The sequence below is a fragment of the Cynocephalus volans genome, chromosome 2 (assembly GCF_027409185.1).
Source record: "Cynocephalus volans isolate mCynVol1 chromosome 2, mCynVol1.pri, whole genome shotgun sequence".
Taxonomy (NCBI): domain Eukaryota; kingdom Metazoa; phylum Chordata; class Mammalia; order Dermoptera; family Cynocephalidae; genus Cynocephalus; species Cynocephalus volans.
The window spans coordinates 221,034,883-221,062,650 of record NC_084461.1 but is presented as its reverse complement, the minus strand read 5'-3'; the positions used below and the strand labels follow the sequence as shown (position 1 = coordinate 221,062,650).

Below are 27,768 nucleotides of genomic sequence, written 5' to 3'. Positions count from 1 at the left end.
TGGTGCCCAGCACATGGTAAGTGCTAACTACCTTTTAGCTATAATTAACCATTATTCTTTCTATGTTATCATGCCAGCGCAAATATTTCATTCTGTCATTTGCATCATAAGCCTCTTAAAATTGGAAAGGAAATATTTGGCCAAAGCTAATGGGTGAAAAGACAAATGTTTTAGAGGCTGTGTCCTGAAATCACACGAAGAGTAAGGCCAGCCCTAAAGTAAACCTGATTTCCTCCTTGCTGGTGGTAGCTGGTGCCACATGAGAGCTGGAAGGGAAACAAAGCACATTTACTTCACACTGTCCCTGCTCCCCTGGTAAGAGCGTGGCTGCTCCGTCGCCAGCAGCAGCAGCAGCACTACAGCACAGCACTCCTGTTCTGAGCAAGAACTCCTTTTCATAGGAGATACTTAAGAATTTAGCATTACAGGAAACAGCTCCCAGATTCAGTCATAGATCGATCTTCTCTACATTGTAGCATTCATAACTTGGCCAGAAAATACATTTACTTATCCACACTGCTTCTTCCACATGGTAAACCTCTCGGGAAGCACTGTGACAGACTGTGGAGAGAGTGCCATGCAGAGGAAAACCTGAGGGGTCTGCAGTCCAAGACTGGGACGGGGTCCTCCCCAACAGCCGCTGACAGTGTGACCTCAGGCAAGCCACTCTAGCTCCTCTGAACTGCTGTGTTCTTATAACAAAGTAGATCGACTCTGAGATGGCCCAAATGTTGGAAATAGAAACAAGAATGTGGGGTGGTTATAAAAACTGTACGTAAGAATGAAAAGAAGACTATATGAATCATCAATGAACACTTAGGAACTCTCAGAAGAGAGGGTACTATGAAAAAAGAAGCAAATGAATATTCCAGACCTGGAAAAGCATCAATAGGTAAAACTGAAAATTCACTGGGTAGGCTTCATAGTGGATTGGACATGACAGAAGAAATCATTAGTGAATATGAAGGTGGATATATAAACATTATCCAATCTGACTCACAAAGAAAAAAAAAAGCCTCAGGGACCTGTGGGAAAACAATGGCAAAACATTTACCAAATGTAGTAAAAGACACACAGTTACTAGCGCAAGAAGCTCAAAGGATCTCGAGCAGGATAAACACAAACAAATACATCTAGGCACATAATAATTAAACTATGGAAAACCAAAAATTAAAAGAAAATCTTGAAAGTTTCTAGGGAAAAAAAAACAGTACATAGCAGAGAACAATAAGAAGAACGACTAACTTCTTGTCAAAAACAATAGAGACTAGAAGAAAATAGAATACTACCTTTAAAGTACTGAAAAGAAAAAAAAAGAACTGCCGACCTAGAATTCCATATCCAGCAAAAACACCTTTAAACCATGAAGGTAAAATAAAGACAAATTTAAAATAAATTAAAATCAGTTTGTTGTCACCAAACCTAGACTACGAGAGACGCTAAAGGAAGTTCTAAGGCCGAAGGGAACAATGGCAGATAGAAATCTGTACCTTCAGGAAGAAATGAAGAACACTGGAAATGGGAAATATGGGCATTAATATCAGAACTATCTCTTTCCTGTCTGTCTTAATTTCTTTAAAATACTCATGATAAAACAAAAACTATAACAGTATGTTGGGGGTTATAACACTTGTACACGTAACATGTGATAGATACAGTGTGAAAAACTAGAGTCAATAGAACTGTATGCTTAGTTTCTTACATTTTATGTGAAGTGCTACAATGTTCACTCTAAGAAGACTAAAAAGGTAGGGATGTACATTGCAAGCCCCAGAGCAACCACTGAAAAAAATGTACAGATATACACTTAGAGAGCCAACAACAAGGGCTGGCCAGTTAGCTCTGCTGGTTGGTTAGAGCACAGCCTTGTAATACCAAGGTCATGGTTTCAGATCCCTGTACTGACCAGCTACCAGGAAATAAATGAATAAACATATAAATAAAGAGCCAACAGAGAAATTTAAATGGAATTCTAAAATATACCTGACTAATCTCTACTACCTCCCTATAAAAAGTCGGGAAAGGAAAAACAGAGCAGGGGAAAAAGACCTAACCAAAAGCTAAATCCAACCAGTATCAATAACTACATTAAATATATATGAACTAAACATTCTAACTAAGAGGCTCAGCTTATTAGACTGGATATAGTACAAGTTTCAACTATAAAGAGACATACTTTAAATATAAAGACTCAGACAGTTTGAAAGCAGAAAGATGGCAAAAGCTGTATCACTGAATCATGTAGACAGTAATTACGAAATGCTGCAGTGGCTGTATTAATATTAGACAAAGCAGATTCAAGAGAAAGAATATTACCAGAGATAAAAGGACATTTCATAATGATAAAAGAGCCAATTCATTAGTAAGACATAACAATCACAAATATTATAAATGCCTAATAACAGATCCTCAATGTACATGAAATAAAAACTGGCAAAATTAAAGAGAATAAAATAAATAAATCCACAATAACAGTTGGAAGATGATAACACTCCTCCTCGCCATAACTGAGGCCACAGAACAGGGCCAGCAGACTCCAAGCGCACGCAGTCTGATTTTGTAAATAAAGGTCACTGGGAGCACAGCCACGAACTCTCATTTACATACTGCCTATGGCTGCTTTTGTGCTGCAACGCAGAATTGAGTGGTCCAGCAAGACTGTATGGACCACAAGCCTAAAATATTTATTTTCTGTCATTACAGGAAGTTTGCTTACCCTTGTCACAGACTACCTGAACTATATTTTCCACTATCAGACTTAATTGACTTTTATACAACCCGATGCCCAACAACTAAAGAATGCACATTATACTCAATGCCCATTCACCAAGACAGGCAAAATGAACCATAAAGTAAGACTAAATACGTTTTAAAAGATTTAAATTGTACAGAATATGTTCTCTGACAAAATGGAATAAAATCATAAATCAAAACTACAACATCTAGGGTTGGATCAGGTGGTTAGAGGGTGGTGGTGATAACACTGAGGTCCAGGATTCAATCCTTGTACTGGCCAGCCACACACAAAAAAATAAAAATAAATAAATAAATTAATTAATTAAAGAAAGAAAGAAAGAAAGAAAGAGATATCTAGAAAATCCATAAAATATGCAACACACTTCTACATACCCATGGGTCAAAAGAGAAATAATAAGTATAATCAGAAAATATTTCAAACTAAATGAAAATGAAAACAAAACATAAAATATTTGGGGACAGAACTAAAGGAGTGCTTAGAGGAAAATGTAAAATTTTAGATGCTTATACCAAAAAAAAGAAAGGCATAAAATCAATGACCAAAGATTCTATTTTAAGAATTATAGAAAGAAGGATCAGCAGCGGCATGCCCAGGGACTTCACCAGCCATGGGCACCAGCCGTGCCTGCAGGGCACCAAGGGAACTCACCAGCTGCAAACCTTGGCCCCCACTGATGCCACAGACATGAATGCCAGGCGAGTGGTTCACAACAGCCACTGCCACAGTCACTGCCATCACAGGGGCAGCTCACTGCCACAGCAGCAGCCACTGCTGCCTTATAAGAGGCCTGCTAACCACCTGACAGCACTGACAGAAGGAGAGTCACCAGGGGAGCCTAGGGAAAGAGGTGAGCAAGCACAGACCTGCGAACCAGTGGCCCAATCCATGGGGGAATTATACCACCACACACAGTCGCACACTTGGGGATGGGAGGTACATACGCAGCCCACAACACTGCCTTGATCCAGGGAGAGAGACACACGGAACCCCCTGAAAGTGCAAAAACCCATGACACCCCAATAGAGTAAGAAAAAAATTCCCAATCATCGCCAACCCATCCCCCAACTAAGGGAAGCAAGAACTCAGGAAGAGCCTCTGCCTGAAGGAAAGAGGAAAGAAAAAAAGAGTCCAAGGTCACCCTTTAAACTGAGGAGTACGTATACCCCAGTCCATCCATCAGGGTCATGGGATGCTAGCTGGGGTACCAACAAGCCTGTCCCAGGTCACCCACCTAGCCAAAGAGCAACAGGGCACCCAGATGCTTCTCCCCAAAACTTGAGAGTTTGCCTACATCCTCAATAAACCAACACAGTGTCATTGACCCAAGCAAAGAATCACCAAGTGCCCCAGTGCCCAGGCCACAGAAGCATTCACATGCAACTCCATCACTGAAAATAGCCAAAGTACCCACAAGGAGATTATACTACTGTGTCTACCCGAAACCAATACTAAAAGAGTCCACCCAACCATCAATATAAAACACACGAGGAAGTCTCTCTCCTTGAAGTCCACTAAAGAGTAACAGAAGCAACTGTTCTACCAGATGACCAGACATCAAGATAGAGATACCATATTATATGGAAAAAAAAAAAAAAAAAAAAAAGAAAAGAAAATGTGATATCACCCAAGGAATATAATAATTCTCAACTATCAGACCCCATAAAGCAGGAAAAAGAATTTGGAGCAACAACCTTAAGGAAACTCAGTGAGATATAAGAGGACCCAGGATCTGAAGAAGGAAATTTACAAGCAGATTAATACCTTTAAAAAGAATGTAGCAGAACTCTTGGAGCTGAAATATTCATTTCACAAAATAAAAAACACAAATGAGAGTTTAAGCAGCAGGTTAGAGTAAGCAGAAAAAGAATTTCTGATGTTGAAGATGGCCTTTTCAAAATAACACAGGTAGATCCAAAAAAAAAAAAAAAAAAAAGAAAAGAAAAGAAAAGAAAGAAGGAAAAAAAAAAGAACAAAATCTAAAAGAGCTAGCAGACAACCTTAAGAGCACAAACATCTGAATCATGGGTGTTCCAGAATGGGAGGAGAAAGGAAAGGGCATTGAAAACCTCTTCAATGAAATAACAGGGGAAAACTTCCCAGGTATATGGATCCTTCAGATCCAGGAGGCTCAAAGATCCCCAGATTCAATCCAAAAAGGTCCTCCCTGAGACACATTATAATCAAACTGGCAAAGCTCGAAGACAGAGACAGAATCTTAAAAAAAGCAAGAGAAAAGCATCAAGTCACCTATAAGGGAGAGTCCCTATCAGGCTAACAGCAGACTTCTCAACAGAAACCCTACAAGCCAGAAGAAAATGGGATGATATATTCAAAATACTCAAGAAAACTGCCAGCCAAGGATACTCCCAGCATGACCATCCTTCAGAAATGAGGGAGAAATAGTGCATTCCCCAGACAAACAAAAACTGCAGGAGTTCACAACCACATGATTAGCCCTACAAGAAATCCTCGAGGGAGTGTTGCACCTGGAATCCAAAAAATGATAATCACTACCATAAACACAAAGAAAGAACAAAACCCACTGGCTGAACAAAAATGCAAACGAGAAAGAGAAAGAAACTTTATCTTCCCACCTCATAAAACCAACAAACACCAAAGACAAAGAATAAAAAGGGAAGAAAGGATCAAAAGGTATTTAAAACATACAAACAAAAATCAATAAAATGCCAGGAGTAAGACAATACCTTTCAATAATAACCCTAAATGTAAATGGATTAAATAGGCCAATCAAGAGACACAGCCCAACTGAGTGGATAAAAAAGGTAGACACAAATATTGCTGTCTACATGAAACTCACCTCACCTGTAAAGACACATACACACTACACTAATAGTGAAGGGATGGAAAAAGATATACCACACAAATGGAAACCAAAAACAAGCAGGAGTAGCTATCAGATAAAATAGACTTTAAACCAAAAACCAAAAAAAGAGACAAAGAAGTCTACTATATAATGATAAAGAGATCTATCCAGCAATAACACATAACAATCAGTAATATATAAGGACCCAACATCAGAGCACCCAGATATATAAAGCAAAAACTATTAGACCTAAGGAAAAAGATAAACCCAAATACAATGTTTGAGGACTTGAACACCCCTCTCTCAACACTGGACAGATCATTTAGGTGACAAATCAGCAGAGAAACACAAGATTTAAACTACACTTTAGACCAGTTGGACCTGCAGATTTCAGAACATTTAATCCAAAAAACTACAGAATAAACATTGTTCTCATCAGCACTTGGAACATCCTCCAGGATAGAACACATGTTAGATCACAAATCAAGTCTCAGAAAATTTTAAAAACTTGAAATCATTTCAAATATTTTTCAGACCACAAGAAATTAAAACTAGAAATCAATAACCTATTAAACTCTGTAAACTATACAAATACAAGGAAATTAAACAACATGCTCCCAAATGACCAAAGAAGAAATTAAACAGGAAATCAAACATTTCTTGAAACTAATGAAAATAAAGACACATAACACCAAAACCTGTGGATTACTGCAAAAGCAATACTAAAACGGAATTTACGGCAATAAAGACTTACATCAAAAGAATAGAAAGATTTCAAATGAAAAAACCTAATGCTATATGTGAATGTTAATTCTAGATGTCAACTTGGTTAGATGAAGGAATGCTGAGAAACCTTTAAAGCAATCTTTTCAAGTGTGTCGATGAGGGTGTTTCCAGCAGAGACTAGTATGAGAGTCTGAGTGGCCTGGGTGTGAAAGACCCACCCTCAGTGTGGGTGGGAACCATCCAATCCACTGGGGGTCCAGAGAGAACAAAAGACAGAGGAAAGAGGTGAAGCTCTCTCTTGATCCGCTGGAGCTGGGACACACTCTTCTCTCCTGTCTGTGGACATCAGAGCTTGAGACTCTTCAGCTTTTGGGTTCCAGAACTTACACCAAGGACACCATCAGCTTCCCTGGTTCTGAGGCCTTTGGACTTGGACTGAACCACGCTACCGGCATCCAGTTTATAGATGGCCTATCGTGGGACTTTTCTTCATAGCCACATGAGCTAATTCCCCTAATAAAATCCTTCTCATATAATTATAACATATCCTATTGATTCTGTCTCTCTGGAGAACCCTGACTAATACATTATACCTCAAAGAACTAAAAAAACCAAGAACAATCCAACACCAAAAATCAGTAGATGGAAAGAAATAATTAAGATCAGAGTAGAACTAAATGAGAGACCCAAGAAATGATACAAAATATCAATGAAAGAAGAAGTTGTTTCTCTGAGAAGATAAACAAAATAGACAAACCATTAGCTAGGCTAACCAAAAAAAAAAAAAAAGAAGAGAGAAGACACAGATAACAAAAATCAGAAATGAAAAAGGGGACATTACAACCAATACCACAGCAATACAAACAATCATTAGGGAATATTATAAACAACTACATGCAAATAAATTGGAAAACCTGGAAGAAATGGATAAATTTCTGGACACATACAAACTACCAAGACTGAACCAAAAAGAAATAAAAAACTTGAACACATCAAAAATGAGCAGTGGACTGAAGCAGTAATCAGCAGTCTCCCTACAAAGAAAGCTGAGAAATAGATGGCTTTACTGTTGAATTCTACCTAACCTTTAAAGAGGAATTAACACCAATTCTTTTCAAACTATTCCAAAAATTGAAACAGAGACCATTCTCCCAAACTTATTCCATGAGGCCAGCATCACCCTTATACCAAAACCAGAGATACAACAACAACAAAAAAGAAAACTATAGGCCAATATCTTTGATGATCACAGACACAAAAATTCTCAACAAAATATTAGCAAACAGAACACTGCAACATATCAAAAAATTTATATACCATCATCAAGTGGAATTCATCTCGGGGATGCAAGGATGGTTCAACATATGCAAGTCAATAAATCTGATGCACCACATCAACAAAATCAAGGACAAAAAAACACATGGTTAGCTTACTTAACAGACACAGGAGAAATGGTAAAGGGCCACAAATATGATTACATTGCATAATGCTGAACATAACAATTATCCTGATTTGATCATCATACATTGTACACAGGTATAGATATTCAACTCTGTACTCCACAAATATGTACGATCAATTATGTTTCAATAAATATAAATAAGTAAATAAATTACAAAAAGAAGAACAAAGTCAATCTAAAATTGGGAGAAGGAAGTTGTAAAGAGAAGAGAAAAAAAAATCAATGAATTGGAGAACAGATAAAACCCAAAGAAAACTAACAAAGCTAAAAGTTGTTTCATTGAAAGACCAGCAAAACTGATAGGCCCTTATTTAGACTGAAAAGAGAGAACACAAATTACTAATGAGAAAGAAGCTCACAATAGACCCTAGAGCCATTAAAAAGATAATTATGAACAACACTGTGCTATTAAATTTACAACTTAGATTAACTGAGAAAATATATTGCTAAATACAATTAATAGTACTAACACCAAATGAATTCGTTTAAAGAAATTAAGTTTGTAATAAAAAAGTTTTCCAAAAACATTTAAGCAAGAAATAACACCAATTTTATATAAAATCTTGCTGAAAATAAGAGGAAACACTTTCCAATTCATAAATGTGACCAGCATAAGAAAGTTACAAACAGAGACATAAAAATCTTTAACAAAATACTAGCAAACTAAATCTAGCAATATTAATAAAAGAGGATAAAACTCATGTCCAAGTGAAGTTTATACCAGGATTGCAAGGTTGGCCTAACTTTGAAAAACAATCAACAAACAATCAACAAACTAAAAAGCAAAGGGAACAATCAACAGAGTGAAAGGACATCCTACAGAATGGGAGAAAATATTTGCAAAAAATGCATCTGACAAGGGATTAATATCCAGAATATACAAAGAGCTCAGACAACTTAACAGCAAAAAACCAAATAATCCAATTAAAAAATGGGCAAAGTAGCTGAACAGACATTTCTCAAAGGAAGACATACATACAAATGGCCAACAGGTATATAAAAAAATGCTCAACATCACTAATCATCAGGGAAATGCAAATCAAAACCACTCCGAGATATCACCTCACCCCAATCAGACAGGCTATTATAAAAAAGACAGAGGATAACAAATGCTGGTGAGGATGTGGAGAGAGAGGAACCCTCCTGGCACTGTTGGTGGGACTGTAAATTAGTACAGCCACTATGGATAACAGTATGAAGGTTCCTTAAACAACTACCAAAAGAACTTCCATATGATCCAGCAATCCCACTCCTGGGGATATATCCAGAGGATTGGAGAACATCAGGTCAAAGGGATACCTGCACTCCCATATTTATTGCAGCTCTATTTACAATAGCTAGGTCATGGAACCAACCTAAAAGTCCATCAGTGGATGAGTGGATAAGGAAATTGTGGTATATATACACAATGGAATACTACTCTGCCATAAAAAAAAATGAAATTCTAACATTTGCAACAACATGGATGAGCCTGGAGAAAATTATCCTAAGTGAAACAACCCAAGTAAAGAAAGAGAAATATTGCATGTTCTCCCTCATAACTGGGATCTGAATCCATAAATAAACAAATGAACAATAAAGAGAGAGAGTAAGAAGGAAAGAAACAACAATCACAGTAATACATTGAACTTTTAGAAAACGAGAGGTGGAAAAGGGGAGCAGAGGGGGTGAGGGAGGGTGGCTAATGAGGAATTGGTCAACGGACACAAAGAATGATTGCGTTTTGTAATGGTGAATAAGCTCACTATATTGATCTAACCACCACACATTCTACACAATTACTGAAAAGCAACGTTGTATCTCACATGTATGCATAATAGAAAAATAAAAAAATTAAAAATTAAATTAAAAAAAGAAATACAGTGAATTTACACTGATCGTTTAACACAATAAAGGAGGAAAACAATAGGAGCATTTGAATAAATGCAAAAAAAAATGACAAAATTCAATATTCATTCATGATAAATAGTAACAGAAGAAAACTTTCTCAGTCTGATAAAGAGCATCTAAGAAAGTATATTTGATGGGGAAATATTTAACATTTTCCCCCTATGATTGGGAATAAAGCTAAGAGGTCCACTCTTACCACTTCTACTCAATATTGTACTGATTTTAACCAATGCAGTAAGTCAAATAAAGGAAATAAAAGGCATAGTGATTGGAAAGAAGTGAAATTATCTTTATTCACAGAAATGATGTGTGTACATAGAAAATACTAAAGAATCTACAAAAAGCTACTAGAACTAATGTGTGAATTTAGCAAGGTCACAGGATATAAAGTCAATATACAAAAATCAATTGAATTTCTTATATTAGCAATGAATAATTGGAAAATGTAAATAAATAACATACCTAAGAAGAGATGTGCAAGATCTACATATCAGAAACTATAAAACATTGCTGACAGAAATTAAAGAAAATATAAATAGAGAGATATAGCATATTTGTGGGTAGACTCAACGTTAAGATGTCAATTCTGCCCATATTGATCTATAGATTCAATACACTGTCACTCATAATCTCAATAGGATTCATTTTTAGAAGTTGACAAGTTGATCTTAAAATTTATATAGAACCTAGAATATTCAAAGTGACTTTCAAAAAGAACAAAGTTGGAGGTCTTAGATCAACTGACTTCAAAACTTACAATAAAACCTGAGTAAGCAAAACAGCACAATCGTATCATAAAGAGAGATAAACAGGTCAAAAGAATGGAATAGATCAGACAAGACTGGGAGTATTCAGGGTGGTATGGCTGCAGACCAGAGGAACAGAAAAGAATTCAAACATAAACTCATGCTTATTAGGTCATTTGATTTTTGATAAAGGCACCAAATCAGTCAAATGAGTGAAATAAAATTCTTTTCAATAAATGGTATGAGAGCAATCAAATATCTCTATGGATAAAAGAAAACAAAACTTCATTTTCATGTAATATACAGAACCTAATTTGAGACAGATCATAGGCCTAAATGTAAAATCTAAAACCATATAGCTTACAGGAGAATGTTATCTGTACAGCCTGGGAGTAGGTAAGGTTTCTTATACAAGACACAGAAAGTAATTATCATTAAATAAAATACTAATAAAATAGAATTATTAAAATTAAAAACTCTATTAATCAAAAGATACCATAAAGAATATAATTAGATAAACTACAGAGTGGAGAAATTATTTGTAAAATATATATCTGACAAAAGGACTTTATCCAGAACATATGAAGAATTCTTACAACTCAATGATAAAAAGACAAAAAAGAATAAAACAATGTAGATACAAGATGTAAAGAGCCACTCAACAGAGGAAGACATACAAATAGCCCATGAGCACAAGCAACATTGCTCAACATCATTAATCATCAGGAAGATACAAATTAAAACTACAGTAAAATACCCACCAGAATAACTAAAACTAAAAAGACTTTTAACACCTGTGTTGGCAATGAGCAATCAGAACTTTCTTACATTATTGATTTAATGTAAAAAGAACAATTTGGGAAGGTCTGGAAGTTTTTTTTACAGAACTGAACATACACCTACCCTATGATCGAGAAATTCTACTCCTAGATACAACCCAAAAGAAATGAACACATATGTCTAACAGAAAGACCTGTACAAGGCTGTTCATAGCTAAAAAACTGGAAATAACTGAAAAACATACCTATATGCTTAAAATTAGGAAGGTATCGAATCTTGGGGAAGAAGGAAAGAAAGTACAGTTTGAAAGAATCTCTCCAGGTGATTCTGATACACACCCCTACAAAGATATTCCATGTTTCAAATAACCAGCTTGCAAATGCTTTGGGGATATAATTTATATGGGAGCAGTTCCTGACGTATACAACACAGCTGGCCACCAGGGAGCATTTCTAATGCAGTACTATTCTGGGATTTTCAGAGTAGGCATGTAGGCGCAGGAGTGGGATGGTATTATGGCTGTTTGCCACATTTAGTACAAAACTGAAGAATTACATTGATATCACTCTGGTATCACTTTTATATGGTTTTCTTGGGCATCATATTTACCTTTCCAAATACAATTTTATTTGACCAATGTTGGTATTTGTTTAAAGTGGCTAAACCCACACAAATTGCTAATGCCCAAGTGCTCAAAATGTGTGGTTAAAAGGTAGAATTTGCTACCATTACCCATAATTTACTGTCAAATAATCAAGAGCTAACTGTAACTACTCATCAAAATAGCTTCCAGTTACAGAGTCCACATATCTAATATGTTAGAAATCATTTGCAATTAATGAAATTCCAAGTACAGCATAAAATACTGTTAAAACCTTGATTTTTTTTAACGACCATCTAAAATACCATATAATTTTAAATTAGCAAATAATACATGTTCATACACAGAAGAGTATACCCTAACTAAATACTAAAGTATGATCAGCATCTACAGGGAAGCAAAACAAATTTTGTGAATCTGGACTCAACTTATAGCTTTATTTGTGAAGTATATTAATATTTTTTTCAAATACTTGAAAACCTTATGCCTTCACAAGCATACTTGAAACTTATGACTTTATATGCCAGGATGAGAACTGTAAAACAGGATAAGAAACTATTAAAGCTTTTTCTTACATAAACTTAAAAGCATTTCCTACCTAATTTTAAGAGACACCATTAATGAACACAGGCCCTCCTAACTGAAGTCAGCTACAAGGTGAGAGGAAACAGTCCAGGGCCACGACCCCCTCTGCCTGGGCCCCTGCTCCCGCTGGACACCAACGCCAGGGGCGCTTGCCATGTGCAAGGTGCAGCTCACGCTCTGTACCCCGCAGGCGGGAGGGCTTCATCTAAACTTATTTTCCATAGTTCATGTGATTAAGAAGGCATATTTTTTTACCCCCAGGCATAAAGCTGTATTACACATGCTTTTTCAAGCGACCATCGCTGCCTGCTGCCCCCTGAAGATTCTGACATTCCTCCCTTCCTTGTGCTCGAGCATCTGCATGGAGAGGACAGAGCAGGTTTTAACGACCGAGTCCAGGGTGCTAGCATCCCAGCCCTGTGCTCTGCTGTGGAAGATACTAACATTTATAAAGCAAATGTATTTCACAGGGCCTAGCTTCAAGGCCCTGTACTTTCAGGTACAGACTAACTTTTTAGAATTACACATAGAAATGTTAAGCTTGCAAAAGATAAAAAACTTTCCCCGGGCTAAAGTCTCTATTGTAGATAAAGAATTGTAACAGAGCAAAATTGTGGGCTCCAAGGACAGATGTCTTCCATGCAGCAAAACCTAATGATTGTTGCCATGACAATTATCTTACTGTTCTTTTTGTAACCACCTATGTTCCTTTTCTGTAACTTTCTGGCCTGCAGAATAAATATTGAGAGAAAACCAGAGTTCAGTGTCATTTTTCTGAGGAATGCTTCTCTCTTGAGGGTTCCTGGAAAATTAACCCTTTCGGGGCCTCTCACTGCTCAGAAGAAATGGGCTTTGAGTACTCCTTTGCATCTCCATCACCCTGGGGGAGAGGTGACACTCTGCCTGCCTGGGGTGGCCATCCGCAGGCGAGGGAGCCCCAGCAGTGGAGGCCTGGCCGTGCTACCATTCCCTTGAAGTGAAAGGGGATGGGAAGTTTGACTAACAGAAGCTTTCAGTTTTCAGCAGTTACCCATCTGCTTAGAGCATAGAAACGTCCCTGTCTGCACCGCCAGTAGTACGCTCACACATTACTGTTAGACATTTGTAACATTACAGACTTGTCTCTCTGTCACTGAAGTTACAACTGCTCCCAAACTCTAGGAAGGGAGGCAGTTATTTGAACAGAGTTAATTTAAAAGCTGGGGTATTGTTGGGCCGAGCCCGTGGCTCACTCGGGAGAGTGCGGCGCTGGGAGCACGGCGGCGAGCGCCGCGGGTTCGGATCCTACATAGGAATGGCCGGTGCACTCACTGGCTGAGGGCCGGTCACGAAAAAGACGGAAAAAAAAAAAAAAAAAAGCTGGGGTATTGTTAAGCAGGTGAATCATTAAGTTCTTCTGATTTTCAGACAGTATATTTCACTGGGCTTCACTTTTACCAAATATCATCCCTTTTTGAGTTGTTTTCTTGAATGTCCATATCTGACTTTTACATTATTTGAATGTTTTTGGTGTTATTGTTGTAGGAGGACGAAAAAGTTCTGAGAAATTACCTTAATCATGAGAGATAATTCCCTAAAATTTTTCTGAAGAATTTATTATAGTTAGTCATATAGGGAAAATAAAATTGATTCAGATATCAGTTCCTTTGTGATTTTCAGGTAGAAATATGAATTCTGCTCCATTAATCCCACCTATTTCTCCAAAACTAAGAGACTTTAACAAGATACTGTGTTGAATACAGCATCATTGCTGTTCAAGTCATATACTTTTACTGATAAATGAGCAACAATCCCAAACATCAACTATTACAAATAAAGATGTACTAAATGAAAAACAAAACCACAAAAGCAGCTTTGTTTGCTTTCAATTTACATGAAAAATCTTAGTCTAGGACAGAAATCAATAGCATTTTTAATACTGTGCCCAAATATACCTAGAGCCTACTAAAATTAATCAGCGAAGGCACTGCCTATCTTCCTATAATAAAACAGATGTGTAAAAATTTGAGCACCACATGTATCTCTTGTAAATAATTTAATTACAAGTTTAAACACAAATCATCATCATTGTCACCCAGCAATAAAAGTTTATTCAAGCAAGAAAATAAAACGATGTGAAGACAAGAAAACATTTTGGTGGAAATACTGTCTTCTGCTCATACTCATTAGAATGAAAATCATCAGTATCTTGTCATCTAGCTTTTTTAAGCGCATGAACATAACCTCTGTTAAAACACACACACATACACTTGTTGCACTAACTACAGTGGTGATGAACAGTAAGATAAAGAGACTTTCTGTTTCTTTTGTAAAAATATTAATTCTAAAAGGCTTTCAATGTGCAATCGAATGGGCTTACCAAAATCAAACTGAGAACCTGGTGGTGAAAACTGCATCTCTGTCCACTGAATGCTTGTGACACAGACTGAGGCACTGACCTTATGTGCTTGCATGAGCATGTGGATAACGCCCGGGGCGCCGTGGCACCAGTGGACCAGTCGATCGGTTTCATTGCTTAATGATGATGGATAATTTCCAGATCGGAATTTTTTGTGGCGCACATAATCAATACTAGGTTTCACCATTTCTGTCAAGGTTTCTTGGTCCACATTTGCTGCTGGCTTTAAACAAACAAAAATAAAAGTTAATCTATTTTTTCTGAAATTTTTTTTTAAACCATTGTATCATGGCTAATAAAGTGTCAATTACCTGGAATACTGAGGAGAATATAAAATTAGAATTAATTCAATTATCTGGTTATTTAAGACTTAGGTAAACCTTTTATTGTTTCAACTCTTTTTGAAATCTTTCTAAAATATATTAGTATTATAATGTATTAAACATATTTTATCTTTTCTCTGATAAATCAGGACCATTGACTTGAAGTAAACCATGCTACAGAGTAGCGAAGGAGACTAGACTGGACCTGGAGTGAGCCTAGGACTATAAAGGCTTTTGTTTTGTGCTTTCGCTTTGTTTAAATACTAATTTCCTCCCACGTAGCTCTTGCCTCCTGAAAAGTCAAGGGCCCCACTTCTCCCAAAACTATTTACTGGCTTTGTCACTTAGCCAAATGATTTACCTCAGTTTCTTCCTCTCTAAAACAGGGTAATCACAGTACTTAACTCCTACTGCTGTTGTGAAGAGCAAATGAGAAAAAAGACAAACGCGTGCTTCATTCCTTCATCCCGTAATTTGTGAGTAGTAAGTAATAGCTCTCACTGAAGGTCCTTCCTAAATGTTCCCTCTTAGAATTTATTATCAAATTTGTGTCGAAGTTTTGCTATAGGACTAAGACTAAAAAACACATTTGGAAAATATTTACTAACTTTGAGGCACTGTTTTTTAAGAGAACTTAAATGAAAACATTCAAAAATTCTCAAGTTAGTGTACAGATTCCCATGAAAAACAAGGAGGGATAATTAAACGTCTTCAGTGTGGCACGTGAGGAAGCCCACACAGATCTGAATCACTGGTAACGTCTGGGGTAGAGAGTCAGTCTCCAGCCATTGATTTAATTTTCATTTGTTTCTAGCAGCAGACGTCCAGAGGTGATATAAATTACACTTATAGCTTTGAAATGAAATATTGCTTTAAAATTCTCATTATTCTATTAAAGCCAATGAAAATCTACAACATAACACTTTCTTCTACAAAATAAAATGAAAACTTTTTTTTTTTTTTTTAAGTATACATTTAGGTGTGAATTTTCTATATGGGATCCGAACCCATGGCCTTGGTGTTACCAGCACCACACTCTCCTGAGTGAGCCACGGGCCGGCCCGAAAACCTCATTTCTTTAATAAAAAGTTAATTTTGTTAAGCACGAAGAAGAGATACTTTAAGGAACACCAATGTTTTTAAACTTCACTAAAGTAAAACTATTTAAATATTTTTAAAAAATATTTACTTATTAGAAAATCTTTAGGTGTTTTTCTTGACACACACTTAGATGATGTACTAGATTTTTTTAAACCACAAGTCATGAAGTATATTTCCAAATATACTTGTACAGATACTGCATAGTTTAAAAAGTCAAAAAATGTTAAAGAGCTTATCACAAAGGACAACAGCCAGTAGTCCTTCCCAGGACACAACTGAGCTTTTCCTTATTTTTTATTTTTTTAGCTTTTTCTTCATACTACCTCAATATGTCCAAATAATCCATGCACGACTATGTCCTGACTACTAATTTTGGATGTCCCTTGTGGGCCTCCCTGTGTGGCAGATGAGGACACTTTCCCTCTTCTAATCTTCCCAGAGAATTAGATTCTGATCACCTTTTTTGGTTACATCCACATTCACTGTGTTCTTTATAGGAAAGACTATGTAAATACTGCTTGTTGCTGAGATAAGAAATAAACTAAATTACATACAAGTATATTCTTTTATAACTTAGAAATCCTGGAGTTACTTTCTCACGTTTCCATCTGCTTTGTTTTCTTTGAGCTGCTACCTAAGCTCTGTCTCACCCATCAACAGATTTGTAAAGCCTAAGAAGTCTCTCAATAAGATTTTCCACAGTCAAGTCTACCATGATTTTCTTTTCCCCGTGGAGGTATTGCTCCACTCTCTGACTCCAACCTTAATCGATTACTTGCTAGGTCCTCTGTGCAATGGTTCTTGGGGGCCCCATTCCCCTCCCTCTCGTAGTGGGCCCCTTTTCCTGGATCTGACGTCTTCCTCTCTCTCAGTGCACTCCTCTGTTTGGATAGATACCATACTCCCATAGCTTCCCGAGCCAGGGTGCAGGGGAATCACATTTTTTGAGACTGGATGTTTAAAATTGTCTTTGTTCTACCTCACATTTAACTGATAAACTTCTGGGAAGAACTCAGTGTTGGAAATCACTTCTACCCAGAACTGGGAAGGCATTTCCATTTATCTTTTAGCTTCAATGGAACTGTTGCCAAGTCAATGCCACTTTGACTCTCAACCTTTGCACACACCTGTTTTTCCTCTCTGAAGTGTTTGGCATTGGCTCTTTATGCCTTCATCTTCGGCTTTCTCAATGATGGGCACATGTGTATTTGTTTGGGTTTTCCCCATTCATTGTGCAGGTACTTGGTAAGTCTTTTCAATATGGCAACTCAGGTCCCTTAGTTTTAGAACATATTCTGTTATTATTATTTTTCTTAAAATTTCCTTCCTACCATTTTGTGTTCTCTCTTACTAGATCTCCCGTTAGTCAGATGTTGGATCTCTTGAATTAATCCTTTTATTTTCTTATATTTTCCTCTCCCATTGTTGATTTGTTTGCTTTCTAAGATATCTTTGATTTCCATTTCCACAAATTCTTTAAAAATTCAGCCATCCTATTTTTAATTTTCAAGAGCTCTTTCTTGTTCCTCAAGTGTTTATTTCTCGGATGTAACAGCTTCTCCTATTTCCCTGAGGATACTGATTATTAATTAATTACAGTTTCTTTGAAGTTTTTTTTGCATCCTAGATTACTTCTGTTTTTTCTGAATTTCTTTTTCCTACTTACTAGTTCTCTAGCTTTGAAGTTGGATGCTTCCCTCAAATGTCTGCATGTTTCACTTTCTACAGCAATACACAAAGACAACTAATTACCAGAAAAGGAGGTTTTGTCCTGTGCAGATATGAATTTCCTATTTTCCTTTTGTGAGTAGTAGCATGGTGTAGTAGGTTAACAAAAAAAGGAATTGGAAGTAAAAAAATTTTTAAGAAGAATATATTGGTTTTTCAGTTGAAGATATCTAAATTCTAATCCATGCTCCTGGACTTACCAGCTTTGTGATTTTGTAGATTTTGTAGAACGAAGAAAAAAAAAATTTTTTTTTAAAGGAGACTATGTACCCAGCAGGGAAGGCTGGAAGCTAAGGTTGAAGCGATGGTTGGGGTGCGGTCTCTGCTGGCTTGACAAGAGAGTCAGTACCTAATTAAGTAGGTGTTACTGATACTAGATAACGACCAAGAGACAAGATCATTATCACAGCAATAAACTTGTTAAAAATTTAGAACATAACCAATAGCAAGTTGAGGGTATCTGAATATGACAAAGTCTCTGCCTCAGTCTGGATTCTTGAGGTGCTTTTTTCTCCCTGAAAGTTTTCCTCCATTTAAAGAGCTCCTGCTTCGATCAGCAGGAGAACAAGAACAGAAGAAAAGTCTGGGCAACAGACAGCTGAAAACCACACACAGAATGTACTTTTAGGAACCCACTGCTTAGGGTTCATGAGGCAGATTTTAAGTATCTGTGATTCAAAGTAAGATCCTTATTTCAATTCAGTCTGGCTGGTTTATACTAAGAATTTCACTTCCCATCCAATATTTGACCTATCATGTTGTAAGATGGTCACTGCATGGGTATTTCAGGGTATTCTCACTTACCTGCATTAACATGTAGTAGATTCCAGCCATGCCGTGGGCTGCTCCGACATACTGCTTCCTGTGCCACTGATATAACAGGGGGCAGCGCTCAGTTTTTCTCTCTTCCCTTGACAGAGTCTTACCAGATTCAATAATAGCATTGACTACCTACAGAGATGAGACAACATGAATCTAAAAAACTTACATACATCTTGTTCTGTCTAATTAACACTAATACATGTTTATATTATATATATATAAATATATATACATATATAAACAGAGAGAGAGAAATTACTTAATCTAAAAATCTTTAAGCAGTTAGTAGCTAACATAGTTATTTTTATTTTATAAATTAATAAATGCAGGCAGAGAGAAATCAGAAGATAATGCCATTTAAGTCAAACGAAGAAATCAAAAGTTCTTTGCATGACAAGTTCACTAAAATCTAGAAAAACTTCTATAAAATCTGTTCTAGACTTCTTAGTTGCTTTGTAGTTACAAGGTTTTCTGCAAAAGATGGGCAAGTAGATTTTCCAGGAAAGGCTGGGGGAACTGGCTTTATTACTGAAAGGCTAATAAAATGAGACCTGGTTATGGCATGATGGATTTTGGTTAGATCAAAAGAAAAACATGTCTGGAATGACATGTGACAAAGACACAAATTGTTTTATCCTACCCTTTCTCCTCTCATCCTATCTGTAAGGTCCTCCAGGTTCTAGCTGGGCAGCTGGCCTTCTCACTAGAGACAGCTGGACACAGTCATTTGACTAAGTTCTGACAATGGGATGTGGGCAACTTGTAGATGGAGTCTTTAAAAAGGAAGCTCCTCTTGCCCTCTTCCACAGGAGGTGGTGCTAAATTAGCTGTGGTCATGTGGCTAGGGTGCACTCTAGGACAGGACAAGACAGAGAGTGGGTTCCCCAGCCACATTTGCCTGGACTGCTTGTGCAGACATCTCAAGAAGAGAAATCAACATTCTAACTTTTGGAAGCTGCTGTTATTTGGTTCCAGTAAAAACAGCTGCATTAATAAAGGATGAAGAACAGCATAGATTTATTAAAAAATGTTCCCAGAAAGAAAAACAGGGACTATTTTTTAATTTTTATGTGATGCTTTAAAAAATCAATCACTATAACTCTATGCAAGACAGGTTTGCACGGCAGGATGAGTGTATGCCCACAGTTATAAGTAATCCCACAATACCTCTTTAATAGCTGATTCACACACGGTGCCTGGACCAATCTCCGTGTTTAGGTATAGTAAGGCATACAGATAACCCGCCCGTCCATAAAGCAGCTCATCAGGAAGGTCTGAATCTTGGCACACAACGGTTCTCTGGAGCTGCAAAAGTCTAACCAACAAGAAAAATTCTTTTTTTCTCAGAGAATGTTTAAAATACCTCTTCATGAAACAGTAATTCTATTACTTTAGGAATTATCTGATAGTCATTTTAAATTTAAAACTACAATTTTAAATAAATACCCCAAAACCCAGAGAACAATAAACTTCCCCACTTCATTAATTCCTCTCTCAAATGTCAAAATGAAGAATAGAACATCTTTCTGCTAAAATTTTTTCATTTATATCTATTCTAAAGTATGTAGCAGAAGATAGTTCATTTTGAGATCCTGAATTTAAAAAAGTGATTTAAAATCTAAATAAAAATGGCACTGAAATGTATTCAAAGCTTGGGAATTAGCTTGAGTCACTCTGTTTTTCAGCAAACATTAACTGACTAGCATGTGTCAGGTTCTCTATCAGATCCCGAGGAGTGAGCCTGGTTTCTGCTTCTTCAAGAAAGAATATAAATCAATAGATCCAATAAGAGTTTATATTCCCTAATTGTTCCATTACTACATAGCTAATCAGTTACCTAAAGGCTAAACCTAATATTAATTTAGTTATTGTAGTAGATCTATGGCATGTAAGCTAATTTCCATGCATTGAAGGCAACCAAAAATTGCTTAGAAAAATGATTAAAGTAACTCAATGAAACATGTTTATTTCCCCCAAATTAAGGTACACACATGCCTGGATAGAGAGAAGCATCTGATCCCTGTTATTCTGAATATTAAAATACAAACCTCTTCACTTCTTGGCAAGGTCTGTTTGCAACAGAAGATGAATTAAAAAGTAATTTCCTTTTTGAATATCTTTCTATAGCAAGAACTTCAACTGCGTATTTGGAGAACAGGTTTCCAGTTTTAAACACTCACTTTGTGATGCATTCCCGGGACTCAGAATCACTGTTGAGTTTATGATATATCACAGCTCCTACAGCAAGCGGCCCAGCATCTCCACAGAGGAAGGTGACCCTGCGGCCATTCAGGTTCCGAAGCGTTCTCTTCACGTAATCCAGGGACCGCAGCAAATAAGTCTGGTCACATGTGACCCGGTACAACTGCAGGTACAAAAGGGCTATGCCTAGAATAATCCCCCCACCCCAGAAGAAAAGCATTATTACCTTTCCTTTTTACCTTCAGGACATTATTTTGTAATTACATAATAACTTCTTCTACATAAACCCTATGTTTACAAAGGAGCAACATCAAAAAAATTACACATCATTCATTACTTAAAAATAAAAACCCCCACCAAGACAGAAAAGTCAGGGTGGGAAAAAACATGAAACAAGCTTAAACATAATATCTTTGTAATCACTGGCACAGTGATTCAATAACACCTCTTACTCTTTGACAAGAGAAGATACACCATTTCCTACTCATTCCCAATTAATTTTCTTTCATTTCCAGGTTATATTCATTTTCCCTTGTATCTTAAGCTAACTTGGATCCTAATAAAATGATTACTTTTCTGGATTTTATATCCTCTTCTTCCGAATTCTATTTTCCTAATTCTTCCTATTTCTGTTTCACAATTTTTCAATTTTCTTTGGTGACCATCCTATCCAGTTAACCAACCAACCAGTGAGTTAACTCACCTCTTATGGAATAGCCACATGATGCAGAGTAAGGTGACCAGTAAGGAGGGTATAGTTTATCACCCACCCAACCTTCCTATTTTAGATTAAAGGACAGACCCAGTCAGATCTTCAAATGAACCATTGGGGTCTTTGTCTGAACATCTTTGGAAAATAACCTCTATGGCTTCTTAAACATGCACAGTATTTTTCTTGGGTTCAGGAAGTCAACATGACAGCTAAGTAAGAAATGAGTCAATATAAATATATACTTCATAAAGTTTATTGTAAGAAACAGTAGTGACAGAGATGATATGATGGTGGAAAGGCCAAGGAAAGCATTTCTTTAAGGCTGAATATCCTATTCTGACTTTTGCTATTTTTCATTTTGCTTTTTAAATTTCTCTAAATATCTAGCTGCTTCTTTCTCCTATTCTTCTGTTCAGGACATCCCACTTCTTTTTCAAACTAATTCTTAACACCTTAAAAAAATTTTTTTTTGAGAAGTCCTTCTTTTATTAGTACCCATTTCTTTAAAGATGTTGAGTCAGATGTAAAAGTAGCATATTCAGAAGCTCTGAAAAAAACTCTTCTTGTGTGAATTGCGTATCATCTCCTTGAGTGCACGTTTTCTGTGTTCAAAAAATTTAACTGGCCAGCCGCCAAAAAAAAGGAAAAAAAGTAAAATATAAGCACATAGAAAACATAGATAAGTATCTGTAAATTTCAAACATAATAATCAGTACAAAAGCTTTACAAATAAGTACTCCGATTGACTCAGAAACCTTTAAAAACAGGATGCTGATCTGCTTAACTTGTGAACCTAAAAATCTATAGTTATACATATTTAATGCTTAAGTATTTTAAAGTAAATGACGATGGGTAAAGTAAAAAAAAAAAAAAAAAGGTCATCATGCTTCACAATTCTTTGAAGGGCAGACATGTTGTGCTCACTAAAAGGAACTGTGGAAATAGGCCTTTAGGGATGTGATGGTAAAGTGCTGGGAGAGGGAAGCAGTCTACAGTGCTAGGGTTAGGTCTCAGTCTTTGGTGAGCCTGTGCCCCTGGACTTGGACTTTGCCAGAGTCCCTCATCTCCCACTTTTGGTGGGCTCGCAGGCTACAGGGCTCAGCTGCAACTGGTCATCTCCCTTCCCCAGTGCTGAAGGCCTAGCCAGCTGGAGTTAGGTATTTCCTTTACCCCAGGTAGGATAGGCCCTGGTAAAACCCCAGCAGGTTTGGATCTGGTAAAATAGTTTCATCTGTGGGCAGGCCTCCTTAAGAACAGAATGTTCCGATGTATTTCAAAATGGTTCCTTTTCCTCTCCCGCTTCAAGAAGCACAGGGGACTTTTCTCTGATATTCACTGTGAGTACCTACTAGGGCTCCTGGAGGTAAAACTCACAAAAGTGGGGGAGCCCTCCCATAACTGGGTTTACCTGGAGTTTTCATCTCTCATACTTGTCCACACTGAGCCCGTAGCACTGCAATCGCAGTTCAGGTTCTCCTCCCGGGCACTGGTTCCTGCAGAGGTTTCTGTCCCGTGATCTGTAACTATGTGCATGCCCCGTCGGTCTCTCCAATTTTTGGTGCAGCAATTTGCCCTGTCACCTCCCTTCTCTGACCCATCTTAGAAGAGATTGATTGTTGATTTTTCAGTGGGTACAGGTTTTTACTTGCTGTTAGGCTGAAGTGGCGACTTCTAAACTCTTTATATGCTAGACTGGAAATGGGAGTCTCTCTACAATTTATTTAGTTTTCTTTTTTTTTTTTTTAACTTTTTTTTCCTTAGTAGTTTGATTTAGTCATTCATTTATTCAGCTAATACTTATTGAAACTTTGCAGACAGTGAGAACACTTTCTTTTTCGGGGTCAGTTCTTTCTTCAGCCCCTCATACTTTGGTCCTCATTTCTCAAATGACTTTGTCTTTTCCTTCAAATTCTTTTCTTAGTTCTGTCCATTCTTATTTCATAAGCTCTGGCTGGCATTCTCTTTTCCAAGTTCCTTTAATTCTGCTTTGTGAACTTACTGCTTAATTAAATTACAAAATTAATGTCAAAAGTACTACCAAGTTTTCTCCACATTATAGTAACATTTTCCTAGTGTGTTTTCTCTTTCTGAGATAGGAAGTGCTCAGTTTCCCTGGGCTCGGGTTGCAGGACACACCTCTGGGTTTTAAGCCATTCCCCAAGGTTTCAGGCTCTTCCTGTAGGCCTGCCCTAGAGGAAAGTTACTGTTACTTGTCAGACCTATTTTCAGCACCAACACAGGGATATTGAGACCTAAGGGGTTGGCTTATGCAAATCAAGTGGCTGGGCATGCTCAGTAGAGAAGGGTTAGCTGTTAGCAGAATGACCTCTCACTTGGGGTATGAAAGAGCACAGAATATTCTTGAATGTTTTTGGTGCATGTGATAGGATTTGACAATGAACATACTCCAAGAAGAGACCAACCGCACATGTGCAAGACTAATGTTACATAACTGGGAACCACCCCTTAATTGAATAATCATTAGACAGCAAAACTGTAAAAGCTGAATCCTGGCAGAAGGTGGGGCTGTTGCTCACTTTCCTAGAGCCAGCCTGCACTTTGCTGGCTGAGGTGTGTATGCTTTACTTTGTATGAAGCTCATTTTTAGCAGATGGCTGCTCACTCTCTTGAGCCAGCCTGCACTCTGTACTGAAGTGTGCATTTCTTACATTTGTATTAAACTTGGAGTGGGCCCTGCTCAGTCTCTAGAGCTAGGTTGCACTCTCTCTGTGAAATTGGTATCTCTTATTCATCATATTAAATCTGTTCTCACTTTTTACTGTGACTCTGCTCTTGAATTCTTTCCATGGTGGAGTCACGAACCTGGTAAGAGGATATGGTGGGTTGAGGCCAACTATTGGGCCCCCCAGACCCTTCCTCCAGCATTACTTCCATATTCTTACCCGTCCAACCAGTGTAAGCTGAGCAGTCATGGGGATCAGCTGTCTTCAGCCCTTCTTCCATCTGCTGTAGAAGATCTTTGATTTTGGTTTGGATCCGCTTTATGAAATCATGGATGATCTGAGAACCAAACGAAGAGACAACTTTTAATTGCACAAGAATAGGACAAGGCTGTAATATATACTTTAACTGCATACAGACAGAAGTTATTTCACCTGGCCCATCTCAGTGTTCCACGGTTGAAGTCTGCCTTGGCCTTTATAAGTTTAGTTTTGCAATGAGATAATGTCCTATATTATCTCTAATATATACTAAAACTAATATATACTAAAACTCATAAGTAGAATCATGAAAATAATTTGCAGAAACTGAAGAGAAAAACCAGAAAAGAAAAAAAAAGATAGATCTGACTGCATGTTTTAATTCAATAAAGAACATAAGATAGTTTAAAGGTTAATGACAAAGGGTAAATATTTGTAACATAAGATATTATAAATCAAAAAAAGAACACAACGATACAGAAATAGACCCAAAATTATTATTGTATTTCATATAAAAATCAAATGATAACCATATGTAAAAATATTCAATCACTTAGTGATTAATGAAATGCAAATAAAAACAAATACCATGGTTTTCCTAACAGATTAACAAAGAATAAAATTTTTTAAAAATATTAAGCCCCATAGCTGCTTAGAGCAAAGAAAACAGGTATTCTTACTCATTGCTGGTAGTCTATCCCAAAAGAAATTTGCAGTATTCTTAAATATATAGTTGATAGTGTTGTTAAGATCATTTCTGCCTTTGCTCATTTTTAAAAATCTAGTTGCTATATCAATTGCTGAGGGGTATTAAAAATCTCCGACTATGATTGTAAAATTGTTTATTTCTCCCTTTAATTTTCTTTTTTTTGGTGCTCTTGTGTATTTTGAAGTTCTGTTACGAGGCACAGACTAACTCAGGACTGTTATGTCTTCCTGACAAACTGACTCATTTTCATAATGAAACGTCCCTCTGTGGGACTGTAGACAAAATGCTTTTATGTTCTGCACAATTAGGGCTTTCAGTGCAAATCTAACTGAAATTTGGAATTCTGGACTAAAAGTAAACCTGAGGAATTAATTTACACTATACACAGTAAGAACTCCAGGGAGGCTTACTTAACCCTGGAGGTAGATGTTTACATTTCAAAAGGAGATGAGGCCTTAGAACAGAGAGACACTTCTGACATATAAACTGAAGACAACGGGCTTATCTGTTCCAGGCAGAGATTTACGCACCTTCCAAAGGGTTAGAGTAGGATGTTTCCCGTGAGACTCTTTCAGAAGGGGAAGGGTGACAACTGCTTCTTTCCCTTTACAAAAAGCACAGATAGCTTATTTTTCTTCCTTCCCTCCTTGTCTACAATACAGATGTTGTGTATGTGGAACGGGTGACCTTGACTTCACACCACCCCCACCTCCACGTAAGGGCTAGGACACAGAGAACCACCCACTGCTTATTTGCTGACAGGTAAATAACAAGAAATCCCTGATCCAAAAACCACTTGCATACACCAAGGACAAAATTCTTTATCTTCCTGTCATAGAATCTATCCCACATGGGACGAATGAAGTCCCCTCAGTTGTCTGATGTCTGCTGAGCCTGGTCTGTCGTGTGCTCACTTTCTACCTCTGTCTTTATGTTTAAAGTGTGTCTCCCGTACAGCACGTGGGTAGGTATGTTTTGTTTATTTTTTGTTAATTCATTCTGGTAGTCTTACTTGGAGTATTTAGTTCACTGATTTTAAATGCAACTATTGATAGAGTTGGTACTGAATCTACCACTTTGCTGTTTTCTCCTTGTTTTCTCTGTTCCTCTGTTCTTTCTTGCCTCTCCCACCACATTTTTGGAGTATTTGAATATATTTAAAAAGGGCATTTTAACTCTCCTGCCAAGCTTTTAGCTATATTTCTTTGCATTATATTTTAGTGGTTGCTCTTTATCTTCACCTTGATTTGGGCTTCTTTGTGTTCATTCTGCTTGGTATTTGTTGGGCATTTTGTATCTATAAATTTGTTTTTCATTGACTTTGTAAAGTTCTTAACCATTATTTCTTCAAATATTTTTTTTCTGCTTCATTCTTCCTCTGCTCTCCTTCTATGATTCCAGTTACACATATGTTGGATAGTTTGATAATGTTAAACCAGAAATCTGCTCTAACTGAGATCAGCTAAATTCCTGATGGCCCTGGGGAATCTTGAATGGGGCAACAGCCATGTCCACACATTCTGGAACTGTTGCCAGAAAAGTACTTTTAACCTGCCACCAGGCTTTCCAATGCCTAAAGAAGTATTAATGAGGGATGCTGAAAATGTATCTCATGATCCTCACTCATACATCCATACCTAGGATGCAACGGAGAACAAATCACTAACCTATGTGACGCTGTGTAACCAACAGGAGACCTGATGCGCTGATGAAGGGGCTGTCCCCTTTTCTCTCCTTTGTTCTTCACTTTTCTGTGACTGTCAAAATACTGAAGTCCAGCTAACCCTTTGGAAAGCACTTCCCAAGGCCACTTGGTGGTATTTTCCTATGCCACGGTCACACATATTGGCTAAAATAATTTTTTTTGATATGTTCTCAGTGCCTTGGGATTTTTTTTTGCAGGTTGACAACTATAATCTAACAGGTCCCTAAAACCCTGTAACTCTTTTATTCCCTTCAATCTTTTTTCTGTTTTTCACATTGGATAATTTCTATTGATCTATTTTCAAGTTCATTCACTCTTTCCTCTGTCATCTCCATTCACCTGCTAAGTCTATCCAGTGACTATTTTTTTATTGAGACATAACTGATTATACATATCTGTGGGGTACAGAATTGAATATCAATACCTATGTACAATATGTGATGATCAAATTCCAGTGACTTAACTTCAGATATATTTATCAGTTCTAGAATATTCGTAAGATTCTTATTTTTACGGTTTCTATTTCTCTGCTGCGAGTTCCTATTTTTTCATTCATTAAAAGCATATTTTGTTTTACTTCATGGAGGACAGCTATAGTAGTCACTTTAAAACCCCTGTCTGCTAGTTTCACTATCTGGTTTCATTTCAGGGTTGAACCCAGCTAATTTTCTTTTCTATTGAACACGTTTCTGTTGCAGGAGAATAGATTATGGCACCCCATAACATTGCCTTTTTGACATAAGGGCTATTTTGA

The 27,768-nt window shown here is 37.1% G+C and overlaps 1 protein-coding gene across 1 annotated transcript in view; it reads right to left on the bottom strand.

Moving 5' to 3' along the window:
- LANCL2 (LanC like glutathione S-transferase 2) overlaps window positions 1-27,768 on the bottom strand; it is a 50,089-nt gene that overhangs the window by 6,422 nt on the left and 15,899 nt on the right. The window contains exons 2-6 of the mRNA XM_063087438.1: window positions 24,562-24,679; window positions 20,925-21,132; window positions 19,912-20,059; window positions 18,727-18,873; window positions 14,811-14,993 (exon numbers count right to left, since the gene is read on the bottom strand). Coding sequence (XP_062943508.1) covers window positions 14,811-14,993; window positions 18,727-18,873; window positions 19,912-20,059; window positions 20,925-21,132; window positions 24,562-24,679 — 804 coding nt within the window. The remainder of the gene's footprint in view (window positions 1-14,810; window positions 14,994-18,726; window positions 18,874-19,911; window positions 20,060-20,924; window positions 21,133-24,561; window positions 24,680-27,768) is intronic.